General features: G+C 40.0%; 1 protein-coding gene across 1 annotated transcript; it reads left to right on the top strand.

Annotated features, from left to right (window-relative positions):
* The first annotated feature begins 504 nt into the window (after positions 1 to 504).
* On the top strand, positions 505 to 14,490 carry LOC135874773 (C-type lectin domain family 1 member A-like). Its single transcript, XM_065399702.1, has 6 exons — positions 505 to 598; positions 2,274 to 2,366; positions 5,961 to 6,149; positions 8,808 to 8,962; positions 13,045 to 13,151; positions 14,340 to 14,490. The coding sequence occupies exons 1-6, from the start codon at positions 505 to 507 to the stop codon at positions 14,488 to 14,490; spliced, it is 789 nt and encodes a 262-aa protein (XP_065255774.1).
* Positions 14,491 to 15,254: the final 764 nt, after the last annotated feature.

The following is a 15,254-nucleotide window of genomic DNA, read 5'->3' as shown; positions in this document are numbered from 1 at the left end:
TTGGCTGAAGCAGAAGTATGTCTGAGTGGACTTGTAGGATCTACATTTTACATTGTTTTGTTTTTTAGTGTAGTTATGTAACAAAAAAAATCTACATTTGTAAGTTGCACTTTCACAATAAAGAGATTGCACTAAAGTACTTGTATGAGATGAATTGAAAAATACTATTTCTTTTGATTATCATTTTTACAGTGCAAATATTTGTAATCAAAATAATAATATAAAGTGAGCACTGTACACTTTGTATTCTGTGTTGTAATTGAAATCAATATATTTGAAAATGTAGAAAAACATGCAAAAATATTTAATAATCTTCAATTGGTATTCTATTATTTAATAGTGCAATTAAACTGTGATTAATCACAATTAATTTTTAAAATCCTGATTAATTTTTTTGAGTTAATCATGTGAGTTATCTGTGATTATTCAACAGCCCTAGTATTCTCATCAGTCACCTCCATCCACTAAATTAGTTTAAACATTATATCTTATATTCCACCAGAAATGAGTGAGCAGGAAGTGACCTACACAGAACTGAAATTTCACACTTCTGCTCAACAGCAAAGGAGACAAACAGTGGAGAAGACCAAAAGCAAAGGTATTATACATAACAAGCTGCTAACACTGTACATATTGCTATTTTACAATCCAGAGTCATACCTCTTCCTCATACCTCTTCCTCCAATAACTTTCCTTGATATTATATGTCAGAATTCAGAAATTTTAATTTATTGTACTCTGGTGTTTCTGCCAATGGCAAGTTACTGAGACCTGATCACTGCCTTGAATGCCAAATGCAAGAAATAATCATGCACGGTCGGGGAAGGTCACAGACTTGGAAGCTAATAGGAGTCTTCTCCAGTCACTCTCATTGGCTGCTGGGCTGAGCAATCATCCAATCAGCTATTACTGGTCTGGATTAACTTGTTTTCTTTTTTTTCCTCTATAAATCCCCTTGTGTAACAAGGCAGAAGTCAACCACCAACTGTCTGGGGTTAGGATGAAGTTTCCTGTATGGGCAGGTTATTCTATAGTTGTCCATTATAGGAGGTGGGCTGTGACATTTTGGGGATCACCCAGACCAGAAAGGGGTTACTCTCATCCTTCCTTATATATTTGGGTGCCTTAATGCTATGCTGCTATGGCTTAGAGTCCTGACACCAGTAGCCAGCCTACAAACATGAAGGTCTCCCCCTGGCTTCCACCAGCCTAGTTACTCCTTGCAGGGTGACCTCACCAGCCGTTCTGGTACCAAATTTCCCCAAATACATCTACCCTGAGTTCTTAACTCCCAGGCACTTAGACTTTTCCCTTCTTGTTCATCACCCCTGAAGGAGTGAAACCTGCCTCCAGTTATCAGTTCACTTTGGCTCATACACTCTACACAGTTTTCACAACAGAGACCTGCCTGGGGGAAAATGTACAAAAGGTTTATTTAACAGAAAAATCAGACTCAAAGACAAAAATAGAAAGGGAGGCAAAACCATACAAGTTACACAGAAAATAAACAAAAAGACGCAGCTTCAGGTTTTACACTTCTATATTAAACAAATTCCACTTTGTAATGCAAGTCACCCTAGTGCCTTTGTGCAGTTTCCCAACATGCTCCCTGTCAGAGAGGGGATCCAGCCTTTCCTGAACAGTACCACACCTAAATGCTGGCCCTCATTTTCTAGATAAAAGCTTTGGTTTCAAGCCCCCCTTTTAAGACTTTTTTCTTTTTATTTTCTCCTGGCATGTGGATTTAGGGTGGGGAAATTCTAGCCAGGTTGCCTTAATGTTTTCCCATTAATTCTAATGGCCCATCATGTTTCTTTTTCCAGGTTGAACAAAGCCAGGTGCATGGAGCTAGTCTCTTCTGGTTGTGGGGGCAGCCCCTGCTTGCCAGGCTGACCACCTCCCTGTTGTGTGGCAGAGCTGAATGTTGCAGCACAGATTAGGAGCACAGTTTTATATTCTACACAAATACATAAATTCATAATCACAGGCTGCATACACGTCTCATAGTGACCATCAAGTTCAGAACATTACAAGCTTTCAATAAAAGACCTTACTTGACATATTTTTATACACAGTAACATTGTATCCAACCAGTTGATTGAATTGCTTATTATTTGTAGTTGAGACCCCCTGTTCTCTCTCCCCTTGCGGTGTCTGGATCCTGATTCTCACAGGGACATTAAACTTTCTTCTGGATCAGTCTGGTGGTGTCCACTCTCAGAGACAAGACACTGTTTTCACTGCCTGGCTTGGCCCTGTCTCCTTTCTTTCAGACACTCCATCTCCTCGGTGGCAGCTCATTGCACTGACTCTTGGGATCTTCTGCCTGGTGTTGCTGGTAACGCTCGGGATCCTGGGTGCTGAGGGTGAGTACATCCAACGAAGGCACTAAGGCTACAATGCTGCAATGAGCTCAAAGAGTCTCCAGGATCCCCCTACACAGAGCCCTGTGCAGGATCAGGGCTTTAGAAGTTATCTGAACCATTGCAACACTGTGCGGGAATCATTCAAAGTGGAAGCCTGAGCACTAATTTAGCACAGTTAAGGTTTTGATTGCATTTCCACTTAAAGCGGGATTAAATCCCTTAGCTTCACTCTTAAATGATTAATTTAAGTCTCCAAATAAGGGTCAATATCTCTTTAAGAGTCTATTTAACGTTCTTTGCATTTTCAATGAAATATCTATGAAATTCTTTAAAAATCTAGATAATTCCTTTTAAATTTGCCCATGTTTTCCTGTCACTACTTTGTCATTTACTCAGCTTCACTATAACTCAGATATAGGCAAGATAGTTAAACTCTAAAATGTAAAAATGTATGTAGCAACATCAATATAATCTGTTTCTTGAGTATAAAATGTGTTTTGTGTAAATGGTGTTTCACACAGATGGGGTTAGACATAGAACAGGAACATGGTTTAAATGGGGCTGTCTGTGTATGATTCACATAAAATGGAGGTCACTCTTATTGCTTCCATCCCCAACACACACCACTGATCTTGCCCACCCAGATCCCAGCACATGTGCCCAGAAGCCCATAACTCCCCACCTTCCCACTCACACCCCTTCCCTCCCCAGCATCCCCAGTCACCCATTGTTCCTCTGGTAAACAGCAGAACAGCTGCACAGGGAAATAAGTGGGGTGAGAGGCTGAGGAGAGAGGGCATGTGGGTGAATGGACACATGACTAGGTGGGGGGTGTCAGAATCACATGTGGAGAGTCTTGGCCACAAATGGTAGTTGAGCTGGGTAGGGCACTAGTGGGATGGACCAGTTCTCTTTTCTGCTGAACCCCTGTGGTTTGTGAAAGGGGAGTCTCTGCTCTGATGAACAACAAATGGTCTTTGGATCTAAGTCACATTCTGAAGAACTCTTGTCAGAACAGAGATCCTCTGACAAACCACAGATGAGAAACTTCCCAGAGTGGAGAGCTTCTCCCTTTTCCTCTCCTGCTCAAGATCATCTCCCAGCTCCAGGCCAATGTCTCCACCATGCTCCTCTGACACTTCGTTCCATAGTTCTTACAATTCCATTTCCCTCACATATTTCCCTCTGCCCACCATCCAACCTTTGCTCCCCTAGAGCCTCACTCCCAGCCACCACTCCTATGTCACAGCATATTGTCCCATGCTCCTCCACAGCCCTGCTCTTCAACTTGTCTCCTCCATTTACATCCCCAATCTTCAACATATCTCCTCCATCAGTCACGGAAACAGAGCTCTACAGTCACCCCACACGTGGCCCTTCTAAGACAAAGCCAAGGCTCATTTATGGTGGTGTCACTGCAAGTAACTCACTGGTCTATTGATATAAACTGAATTTTGGTTTCCAGATTTGTTAGTTTGGCAGTTTTCACCACAATAAATGTATGCAGGGAGAGTTCAGACAAAACTGCCAAACCTACAGTTACAGAGTCGTGTCTCACCAGCGACAGGGAAATACTGTTTGATAGTCATTGCTCATGCTTCACTGTTGCATGGTGTGATTTGCAAGAAGCTTTGTGCTGAGTGAGAATCTTGTGAAGGTAAATTGGGCGCCCAGAGGATCAGGATAGCTCTCTCTTTATCAATGATCACCTTGCAGCTTTCCCCCTGCTTCTGTTTTACAGGAAACCTCGATCCACTATTCTCCTAACTACTTCTTCAAATCACAGGTTTCAGAGTAGCAGCCGTGTTAGTCTGTATCCGCAAAAAGAACAGGAGTACTTGTGGCACCTTAGAGACTAACAAATTTATTAGAGCATAAGCTTTCGTGGGCTACAACCCACTTCTTCGGATGCATATAGAGTGAAACATATATTGAGGAGATATATATACACACATACAGAGAGCATGAACAGGTGGGAGTTGTCTTACCAACTCTGAGAGGCCAATTAAGTAAGAGAAAAAAAACTTTTGAAGTGATAATCAAGATAGCTCAGTACAGACAGTTTGATAAGAAGCAAGTGTGAAAATACTTACAAGGGGAGATAGATTCAATGTTTGTAATGGCTCAGCCATTCCCAGTCTTTATTTAATCCTGAGTTGATTGTGTCTAGTTTGCATATCAATTCCAGCTCAGCAGTCTCTCGTTGGAGTCTGTTTTTGAAGTTTTTCTGTTTTAAGATAGCCACCCGCAGGTCTGTCATAGAATGGCCAGACAGGTTAAAGTGTTCTCCCACTGGTTTTTGAGTATTATGATTCCTGATGTCAGATTTGTGTCCATTAATTCTTTTGCGTAGAGACTGTCCGGTTTGGCCAATGTACATGGCAGAGGGGCATTGCTGGCACATGATGGCATATATCACATTGGTAGATGTGCAGGTGAACGAGCCCCTGATGGTATGGCTGATGTGATTAGGCCCTATTCTAGATATCTATTCAAGTGACTAATCACATCAGCTTCACTCTTCAGGTTAGCAGTAGGTACCCTCAAACCCTCAAAGTGTCTCTTTGGAGTGTCCAGCCCCGGTCCACTGGACACTCACAGTGTTCACTGATTTGTTGCTTCCAAAGAAGCAGTGCACCCCAGCTCACCAGTTTCTCCTCAGATCACTGCTCTGCTTAGCACGCAGAACTTAGATATGTGTATAGTGAAATCAAATAAAAGTATTTAACAAAGCACAAAGATTCAAGTTGTAGCAAGTAGAAATACTGGAAACAAATGGTTACATATAAAATAACAATCATAACACACTTGCAAATGCCTAGACTTTATTGACATGCTAGTCTCAAGACTTGTAGAATATTGCTCACCCAAAATCCCTGCAGCCAGGCTGGCAGTGACCCTCCTTTCATGAGACAAGCACACTGCCAGATTGCCTCCTGAGCAAAGGATTCAGTGCATCCCCTTGCCCACCAAGATTTAGCAGAACAATCTTTTGGTTTTATTCATGAACAGGACACCCCACTGCTGTTTGTCTTCCTGTAGATTTTCTCTTGTAGATTTCACAGTCTCTCAATATGTAAATAGGCATCCATTGTGAGGTTTGCAATACACAAATGACCAGACAGGGAGATAGATGTCTATTACTTCCTCCCTGAAAGGAACATTTCTTAGGCATGTTGCCTCCTGGTGAGCTGCCGTAACTCCAAGACCTTAACAACATAATTATCAATGTAGCTACATAATGTCTTAAATATCATCTATACATATATTTTTCAATGATCATGATGACCAGTGGGCTACTGGCTCTTCGTAGAGACCTCACATGTCACCCTTTGATTAATAGTTATGCAGATGTCTAACCCAGGGAATCCCTGTAAAAGTGTATTCAACCCTGTGCCCTCTGCTGGTTGGCACCAAGTGGTCCCCGGGCCACACCCATAGCTTCACAGCTGTCTTGTACCAGCCCTGGCTCTATGCAACATTTAAAGGAATTTTTAAAATTGTGCCTCTATATTGTAAACCATAGTTTAGTTTTGAAGGACACTTTTTGGTGTAGTACTATTGTGAATTTAACTGTTTTCATTTCCCATCAAGCAAACAGATGGCAGGAAAAGTTCACCCAGCAGCAGGAAATTCTGGAAAATCTCACTCACCAGCAGGAAATTCTGGAAAACCTCACCCAGAAGCTACAAGAAATTCAGGAGAAAACCTCTCAGGAAAAGGAAGATCTCCAGGCCAAGAATGCAGAGCTTTCTAAGTCTTTGCAGTCCTTACAGTCAAAAGGTACCAGTCTATGGCCTTCTAATGGCAACTACTGTGTGTTCCTTGTATGTGACTTCAGACTGAAATAAACTGTGAGCAGAATCCCCTACACTGATTATACACCTAGAGCCAGACCCTGAGTCATAAGAATATAAGAATGGCCATAATGGATCAGATCAATGGTCCATCTAGCCCAGTAATTTGTCTTCTGACAGTTGCCAATGTTAGGTGCTTCTGAGGGAATGAACAAAAGAGGGCAATTATTGAGTGCTCCATCCCCTGTTGTCCACTCCCAGCTTCTGGCAGTCAGAGGGTAGGGACACCCAGAGCATGGAGTTGCATCCCTGACAATCTTGGTTAATAGCAATTGATGGACCTACCTAGATGGATTTATATAGTGGCATTATGATATTTACTGTCTTATTAAATATCCCTTTCCTAATGGTTCCTAACATTTTGTTACCTTTTGTGACTGCCACTGTACATTGAGCAGATGTTTTCAGAGAACTATCCACAGTGACTCCAAGATCTCTTTTTTGAGTGGTTACAGCTAAATTAGAGCCTATCATTTTCTATAAAAAGCAACAGAGGGTCCTGTGGCACCTTTAAGACTAACAGAAGTATTGGAGCATAAGCTTTTGTGGGTGAATGCCCACTTCATCAGACGCAACTAATAGATTTTATATGTATAATTGGGATTATGTTAAGTAATTTTCTATGTATAATTGGGATTATGTTTTCCAATATGCATTACTTTGCATTTATCAATGCTGAATTTCATCTGCTATTTTGTTGCTCAGTCACACAGTTTTGTGAGATCTTTGTAACTCCTCACAGTCTGTTTGGACTGAGTAATTTTGTATTGTGTGTAAATTTTGCCACCTCACTGTTAACCACTTTTTCCAGATCATTTATGAATATATTGACCAGCACTGGTCGCAGTACAGACCCCTGGGGGACATCATATTTACCTCTCTCCATTCTTAAAATTGACCATTTATTCCTACCCTTTGTTTCTTGTCTTGTAACCAGTTATTTACCCATGAGAGGACATTCCCTCTTATCCCATGACTGCTTACTTTGCTTAAGAGCCTTTGGCGAAGGATTTTGTCAAGGCTTTCTGAAAGTACAAGTACACTATACCCACTGGATCACCCTTGTCCAGGTGTTTGTTGACCTCCTCAAAGAATTCTAGTAGATTGGTGAGGCATGATTTGCCTTTACAAAAGCCATGTTGATTCTTCCCCAACTAATTGTATTCATCTATGTGTCTGATAAAGTCCACTGAAATCTTTTCAATTATTTCAATAAGCTTTGAGTCAGGTCCCAGATGAATATGCTTTCTAAACAAAGAGCTATATAGCCATTCATTTTGATGTTTTTACACCTCGTTTAATTAGTTTAATTACAGTAGAACCCTTTTATCCTTGTTCATATTAGCAACTGTCTATCCAAGTGCTCCTTTTGCCCTGTTCTGCAAAGATACAGCCTAACAACTCACAATACACTTAAAATACATTACAAGTGAAGACAGGGGATAGGGGCAATTTTTTTAAAAATATTTCAAAATGTGTTGAATACATTATGCGATGACTATTATTAATCCACCTCTGAATAGGAGGATTCAATGCACTGTAGAAGCAATTGGCATGGTAATTGAGGCTTATATTCAGATGGGCTGAGCACCCAAATGAACATTGAAATGAATGGGAGCGTGTGTGCTCAGCACTTCCATAAACCAGGCCCTAGTTCTGTGCTATCTGTTGCCAAATGAACAAGGAAACTGAGGGGCATAAGTGGAATTAATACCCCAGCTGTTCATGTCCAGAGACCACAATTTAAATACTGGATTTATAGTCATAAGGAAAATGAGTTTGGTGCAAATAGTTTTATGTTCACTGTTATAGCCATGATAGGGTGTGTGTTATTAGGGAACTGGTGCCCAATCCAGTGTTCATTGAAGGCAGTGGGACTACACAGTTTACCAATTTGTGTATTTCGGTGTTTCTTAAAGCAATCTCCTAATATGCATATTGTGGAACACTTTTGGTCCTTTGTATGGAAATTGCTTTATGAATGTCAGTCACAATAATTGGTAATAGCCTACAATATCATCTACCCACAGTGCTTCATTTTCAGGCGCTATGACATGACATGGGGTTTTCAATGAGATTTGGCAAAATAAACTGAATAGAATTCCTTTGCCCTGTACCATGTGCTTGGATGTAAACAGAATCCTCTTAGAGGGCAGCACACAACCAGTCAGGGCTCTCTGTTACCTGCATGACATTTTATGCCACTAGATACTTTCTATTGATTCAGTTACCTTGTACTTGCTGTGCCGGACAGATTTGCATGGATTCTAGTATAGATTTAAACTAGGAATTGACAAAGATCTGAGCCATGCAACACGGACTGTCATCCTCTTTCCTCCTTCACATTTACAGTACCACAAAACAAAACAAGCTAAAAAAAAAAGGTCTTTATGGTTGAAAGGGAAATGAGCTCGTCAGCAGCAAAATGACTCTGCACACTGTGCAATCAGACAGTGGAGTGTCAGCAGCCAGTAATGTTCCCTGTAGGTTTCGGAATGATTTGTTAGTCAGAAGATGCCAATCTTCAATTTCATTACATACAGGAACACAGAAATCTGACCAATCTATTTGTTTTCTTTTGAAGGAAACAAATGCAGAGTCTGTTCAAAGGACGAATGGATGCAAAATGGAGAGGACTGTTACTACTTCTCTACTAAAATAAAAACTTGGTTTGAATGTAAAGAGTATTGCTCTTCCCTGGGCTCCAGACTGCTGAAGATAGACACCAAGGAGGAGCTGGTAGATTCTATTTTACTTTTTATATAACCTCTTATATATCCCAAATTACACATGGCAGGTTTGTCAGGATACTATTTATAATTTACTTGGGTATAGTACACAAATGTTTATGGGGGAAAAAACTACCAGAATGATTTGAAACAATTCTAGATTAAACCATGCAGAGGCATGTGATAGAGGTTACCAGAAGGTCAGACTAACTGATGAGTGTTAAATTATTGGGAAGAGGTAACTGTCCATATAGTAGGTGGGTACGCACCACAGTTAGGAGATGATCAAAAGGTAAAAGAGGAGTTTTGCCTTATTGAAAACATACCACCTAATGAGGAGATAATTATCAGAGCAGGTCTAAATGCACATGTTGGAACTGCAAAGGCTGTATATGGAACAGTCCATGGGGGGCACGGCATTGGAACCAGAAACTCTGAAGGGGAAACAAATACTGGGATGAGATGTAGTGATTGCAGACACACACTTTCAAAAGAGGGAAAGCCACCTCATAACTTATGCCAGTGGAGGACACAAGTCCTAAATTGATTTGTTTTTATCAAGAAGTGATAGATAAATAATCAAGTGTAAGATAAAACCCGGTGAATGCATTGTGAACCAGCACAGACTTCCTCTTATAGACTTCAGAATGCAGAGACCTCGGAAATATCTGAACTCCTGGGTGCTGAAAAGGCCTAAGTGTTGGAAACTTACAGATATGAATGAAAAAATCTTTAAGCAAGAAGTAATATGTAGTCTTCCTGACTACACAGAAGAATGGCTGGAGGATAACTGGTACAAAGTAAAGTTAATGTTCCTGAAACAGTACATGAAATCCTAGGAGTGATGAAACCAGTGCCAAAAGGGTAAAAAGGGAAATGTGGATGTGGAATCCTCAAGTTAAAGAATCAGTTGAGAAGAAAAAGGTAACCCTTAAAAAATGGCAGGCCAGTGGGTTGAGCATTGATAAGATGGTGTGTATGGAGGCAAAAAAAAAAGGCTAAAAGAAGCATTGTGACAGCTAAAAATGTGGCCAGTGAGGAGGATGTGAGGGAGAAAAGACCATCTACAAACTCACTAAGACAATAGAGAAAAGATGAGGAATGTGAATGAATTTGCTTATATTCCAAATAAATAGGCAACCAATCAATATAGTCTGGAGTGATTATTTTGAGAGAGTGATGAATGAGGAGAAATCAAGGGAGGAATTAAGAAAATGAAAGCTGATAGATTTCAGAGTAGCAGGAGGAAGAGTTTGTTGATGCACTTAGGGAAGTGAAAAAGGAGAGAAAGGACCTGGGCCATATGAAGTACATATGGATATGTTGAAGACATTGGGAAAGGAAAGTGTAAAGTATTTTACAAGTCTGTTTAATGATATTCTTAATAAAGAGAAAATGCTGAATGAATGGTGTTAAAGCTTTCTGGTTCCCATTTTTAAATGTACAGGAAATATTACACTGTGTGCTAATTATCACCTAATTAAACTGACTTTATATGCTATGAAACTATGGGAGGAATTATTGAAAATGGTCTGCATGGAAGAGTTGAAATTTGAAAGGGTGACTATTGATTTATGGAGTATAATTGATGCCATATTTCCTCTACAAAACCTCATGGAGAAGTACAGAGAAAAAAAGACAGCATCTGGGCATTGTCTTTGTGGACTTGGAGAAGGCATATGATTGTGTTCCAAGAGAATTAGTTTGATGAAGTTTGTGATACAGAGGTCTGCCAGAAGGCTATGGCTGTCTTATCTAGGATATGTATGACGGCGTGAGTACCATAGTCCAAACCAAATGGGGCTACAGCAAAGAATTTCCAGTATACATTGGCCTTTACCAGTGTGTAACAGTTTGAACAGTGACAACACAGTTTTGAGCGGGTGGGATTTAGAGTGAATGCTGGTAAGACTGAGGCTTTGATAACTGAGGGAGGAGGACCACTAGAAAGGATATCACAGGCAGAGAATTCAGAAGAGTGAAAGAATTTAAATACCTGGGATCAATGTTTGCTGACATTGGTGCTATCCTGAGTGATGCCCAGCATCGTATCAAAGCTGCTTGGTACAAATGATAGTTGCTGACCCCAGTTCTCTGTGGCAAAAAGATGCCAATAAAGTTAGAAGGTAGAGTGTATATAAGTGTAATTAACCCATTCTAATGTACAAAACAGATACCTGGCCAACCACAAGAAAGGAAATCAGTATGCTCTCCACCACAGAATTGAACATGTTAGATGATCAAATAGTTGCACACTCCATGATAGGAGACAAAATAAGGTTGTGAGGACCTAATGTGGGTTGCCCCAATTGAAGACAAGTTGAGAGAGGCAAGGCTCTGTTGATATGGACATATCCAGCAGAGACCTGAGAGTTATATTGGTAGGATGGCTTTTGCAATGATTGTGAATGGAAGACAACCAAGGGAGAGACAAAAGACTCAGTACCTGGGCCAGATATCAGCGGACCTTAGAGAAACCAATTTGCACAACAAATCAAGCATACAATCATGAGTTTTGGAAGAAGGCTATAAAAGTCACTGACTCCAAATAAGGGAAGTGGCAAGAAATAATAATAATAATAATAATAAATTATTATTATTGTCCTTCCAATCCTCGGGAATATTAACATACACTCCTAACTTTAACATTACATTAATATCATGAATCTACAAGAAGTCCTGACCAGACTGGGGAGAAAAGACAAACACATGACATCACACACAAAAATGAGGAGTCTTTGTGGCACCTTAGAAACTAACAAATTTATTTGGGCCTAAGCTTTCGTGGGCTAGAACCCACTTCATCAGATGCATGAAGTGAAAAATACAGGAGCAGGTATAAATACATGAAAGGATAGGGGTTGCTTTAGTGTGAGGTCAGTCTAACGAGATAAATCAATTAACAGTAGGATACCAAGGAAGGAAAAATAACTTTTGAAGTGATAAGAGAGTGGCCCATTACAGACAGTTGACAAGAAGGTGTGAGTAACAGTAGGGAGAAATTAGTATTGGGGAAATTAAGTTTAGGTTTTGTAATGACCCAACTACTCCCAGTCTTTATTCAGGCCTAATCTGATGGTATACAGTTTGCAACTCTGAAACGTGACATCACCACATTCATTGGGTTTGGCTAAATCCTCAGTAAGACCTGGAATGTGAACCTAATGTTTTCTGTTGTTTACCCTTGCATCACTGCTGTGACAAACAAACAGAACAAACAAACAATAAACAACCAGTTAGCCTGATCCTGGAAACATTTTGCCAGATCTTAAAGTTGCTAATACAGTTGTGCGAACTGTGTGACATTCCTGAGATATCTATCCAGGAACTAAACTGCAAGTGGCAATCACAGAGAGAAAGAAGATGTGTCTCCTTATCTTTATTCCTTTCTCCCTGTCTGACAGTTTTTCTTGTTTTCTCTTGGGAAGAAATAGGATTGGATTTCAACTACAGCAAAATAAAAAGCTACCACCTATAATTACCCCTCTTGTTCCAGGTGCTTTTAATATCATCTAAAGACCAAGCAAGCAAGGGATTTTACCTTGGAAAAATCTCTTTAAGCCGAAAAAATGCAAATTTTTCAAATAAATTTTACATATCTTCTAAGTTTCAAATGTTTTCACTCATTTTGTTTTGGCTTTTTTAATCAATGTGTTTTAGCAAAAGGTTACAAAGTATTTATGATGGTCATTTATATTGAATGTAAGCCTGCCATAACTCCACGCAGACCCTGTACCACAATTATTTTCTTTTTACTGTTGTGTGACAGTAAAATGTGCATAACAGAGCTGTTTAGACAACAAGATTTTGATCTCTTGGGACATTCTGATATTTCAATATTTGTTTTCATCCCGATCTTGTTCTTGTTCTGTACATAATAGAGCCCCAGTCCTGAATGGGTCCTCTAGATGAGCCCATATTGCAAATAAATAGTAATAATAATGAGACAACTAGTCTCCATAGATGCCTCAGCACAAGATTTACATTCCCTTCCCTCACAGCCGTACAGCTATGGAAAGGACAGAGAAAGAGGATGAAACATGGATTGTTTTAATCTTTTCCTTTTCTTTCTTTTGCGTTTTTTTCCTCCAGGACTCCCTAAAAAAACTGGATTATTCCTCTTACTGGATTGGATTATCCCGTAATGGAGCAGATGGGCCCTGGCTATGGGAGGACAGCACAGCTCTCTCCATTGATGTGTAAGCCACAGTGTGAACCTGTTCAGTTCCCTGTACATTTATATGAAGCTGGCATGAAACAAATGGGAGAAAGAGGTTCCAATGGACTGAACTCAATAATGTGTGTGACTATGTGGGTTAGGATCTTTGTTTAGTAATCTCCTTGCTTCCAAGTCAGTGCCATAGGCAGCAAAGGAGAGTAGGGTGGGGGTGGAGTTGAGTCTTTTGTAATATAACCTGAAATCCAGAAAAAAGCAGATTTCTTAGTCTGTATTTTTCAAAGGAATTACATGTCCAAATCCCATGAATTTCAGCAGTGTATGGGCACCTAACTTCCTTAGTGTCCTCTGAAAATCCTAATCTTACTTAGTAAACAGACACATGGAAAACCTACTTAGATAGAATTCTGCTATTTTATTCTAGTTTCTGTATTTCTGTATTTCTTCATTCTTTATTATTAAAAGGTATTTGCATGAAACAGAATCTCTTTCTTCAGAGCCCATCTCCTCCTGATACTTATTTTGACTTTTCATGAATAAATGTGAGTTTCGTGACCTGCCATGCTCACCCCCACTTCTCTACATCTGAAAATCAGCGCACAATTGGCCATCAATTAGGAGTAGACCTGAATGATGTTTTTTCCTGAAGAAAATTTCAGTTTTTCACAGCTAATTAGAAGAGTAACAATTTGGGGTTTTGGCCTTCATTCTTTGAATGAAAGATAGAAGTTTTTGGCAGAAAGCAGTTGAGTTTTGCAAACAAACAAACAAAAATGTTTAAACAAAAACCATTCAAAAACAACTTTGATGGAAAAAAAATGCAACTGGCCTTATTCAGTTCTGTAGTGAGGACTGAGGTGCCCTGGCAGAGCTCTTTGGGATCCTAGAACAGGAATAGAAAATGGTGCAGCAGGTCAAGTTTCAGGTGCACTGGTAGCTCCGCACACTATGGGGCAGATGCTCAGCTCATGCAAATTGTCATCATTTCATTGACTTCAGTGGAAATATGACAATTTACACAAACTAAAGCTCTGCCCCCACCCCCCACATCATTCTCACCAGATGTCGTATTCCCCACTTTCATAACCACCAATGATTATAATTTTTAAACAACTCTCCTGCCCACCAGAATGACCCACTGTTAATAGCCTCTTATGATTTTGCCATGTCATTGGTATGACTGACAGTAATGTGTCTCTTTCCATCCCAGCTCTTTAGTACAGAAAAATTACCGTGAAGAATGTGCAGCTTTCTCTCTTTCTGAAATACGCTCCAGTGTTTGTACAACCACCCGTAGGTGTGCCTGTGAGAAGGAGGTAGTTGAGCTGAAGTCCCTTGCACTGTTACGAGGAAAAACATAGAAACTCTGAGATTCATATCTGGAAACATCCCAGACGGAAAGAGAAACTCGGAAAGAATTGCTGCTTCTTGGCTTTGCTGAGCTGTGTGTTGCTATTTTTATACAGTACTGCAGTTATCAAATTCTTTGCTGTATAACTATATATAATGTCAAATGTTTGTTACAGTCTTTTCCTCACTTATGATTGCAAAAATGGAGGTACTGAATTTTCTACCCTTTTTCACATGTCTGCTGTCAACCACATTTGGGCAATTTTTGTCATTGAGTACATGTGTGTTTGGATGTATGAAGGTTAGCTGGAAGGGACATGGAAAGGGGTAGGAGCTTCACATCTCTGCCAGCCAATTAGATCATTTGTTTACTCCTATTACTCTCTGTCTTCCCATTAGTCAATGTCAGATATTATTGCGTTGTAGTTCTGAGACCCAACTGTGTGTTGCTAATTTGAGAAGAGCTGCCCAAGGAGACTGTGAGCTCAGTGTTGACCAGTTTATTTTTTCCTGTAAAATTTTCTAAGCTCTGTATGGGCAGAGATTGTGTTTTGAAAATACAAGCTATGCAGACCACCTGAGTTTAGCATAAGATCACTGGTTGATGTCTGCATCTACTCTGGAAAAGGGAGATTAAGTATAAATAGGGAATCTTTGTTAAAAGTATGTGTTTCAAGTTCTGACCATTCTAGCTGGTGGCAGCCCTTCTCAAATTAGCAACTTGAGTATGAGAACTTCCTGTGTGATTTCAGCCAGAACACTGTTAAGTGAATAT

Source organism: Emys orbicularis, chromosome 1 (genome assembly GCF_028017835.1).
Source record: "Emys orbicularis isolate rEmyOrb1 chromosome 1, rEmyOrb1.hap1, whole genome shotgun sequence".
In the NCBI taxonomy this organism is placed as follows: Eukaryota; Metazoa; Chordata; order Testudines; family Emydidae; genus Emys; species Emys orbicularis.
Note: the sequence above shows the minus strand (reverse complement) of the source record. Positions and strands in the feature narration are given on the sequence as shown.

Excerpts from the sequence above, each read along its gene's own strand:
- LOC135874773 (XM_065399702.1), top strand. The coding sequence starts at position 505 with ATGAGTGAGCAGGAAGTGACCTACACAGAACTGAAATTTCACACTTCT. Across the intron at positions 2,367-5,960 it reads CGGGATCCTGGGTGCTGAGG|CAAACAGATGGCAGGAAAAG; the intron begins GTGAGTACATCC and ends TTTCCCATCAAG. Across the intron at positions 6,150-8,807 it reads GCAGTCCTTACAGTCAAAAG|GAAACAAATGCAGAGTCTGT; the intron begins GTACCAGTCTAT and ends TTTCTTTTGAAG.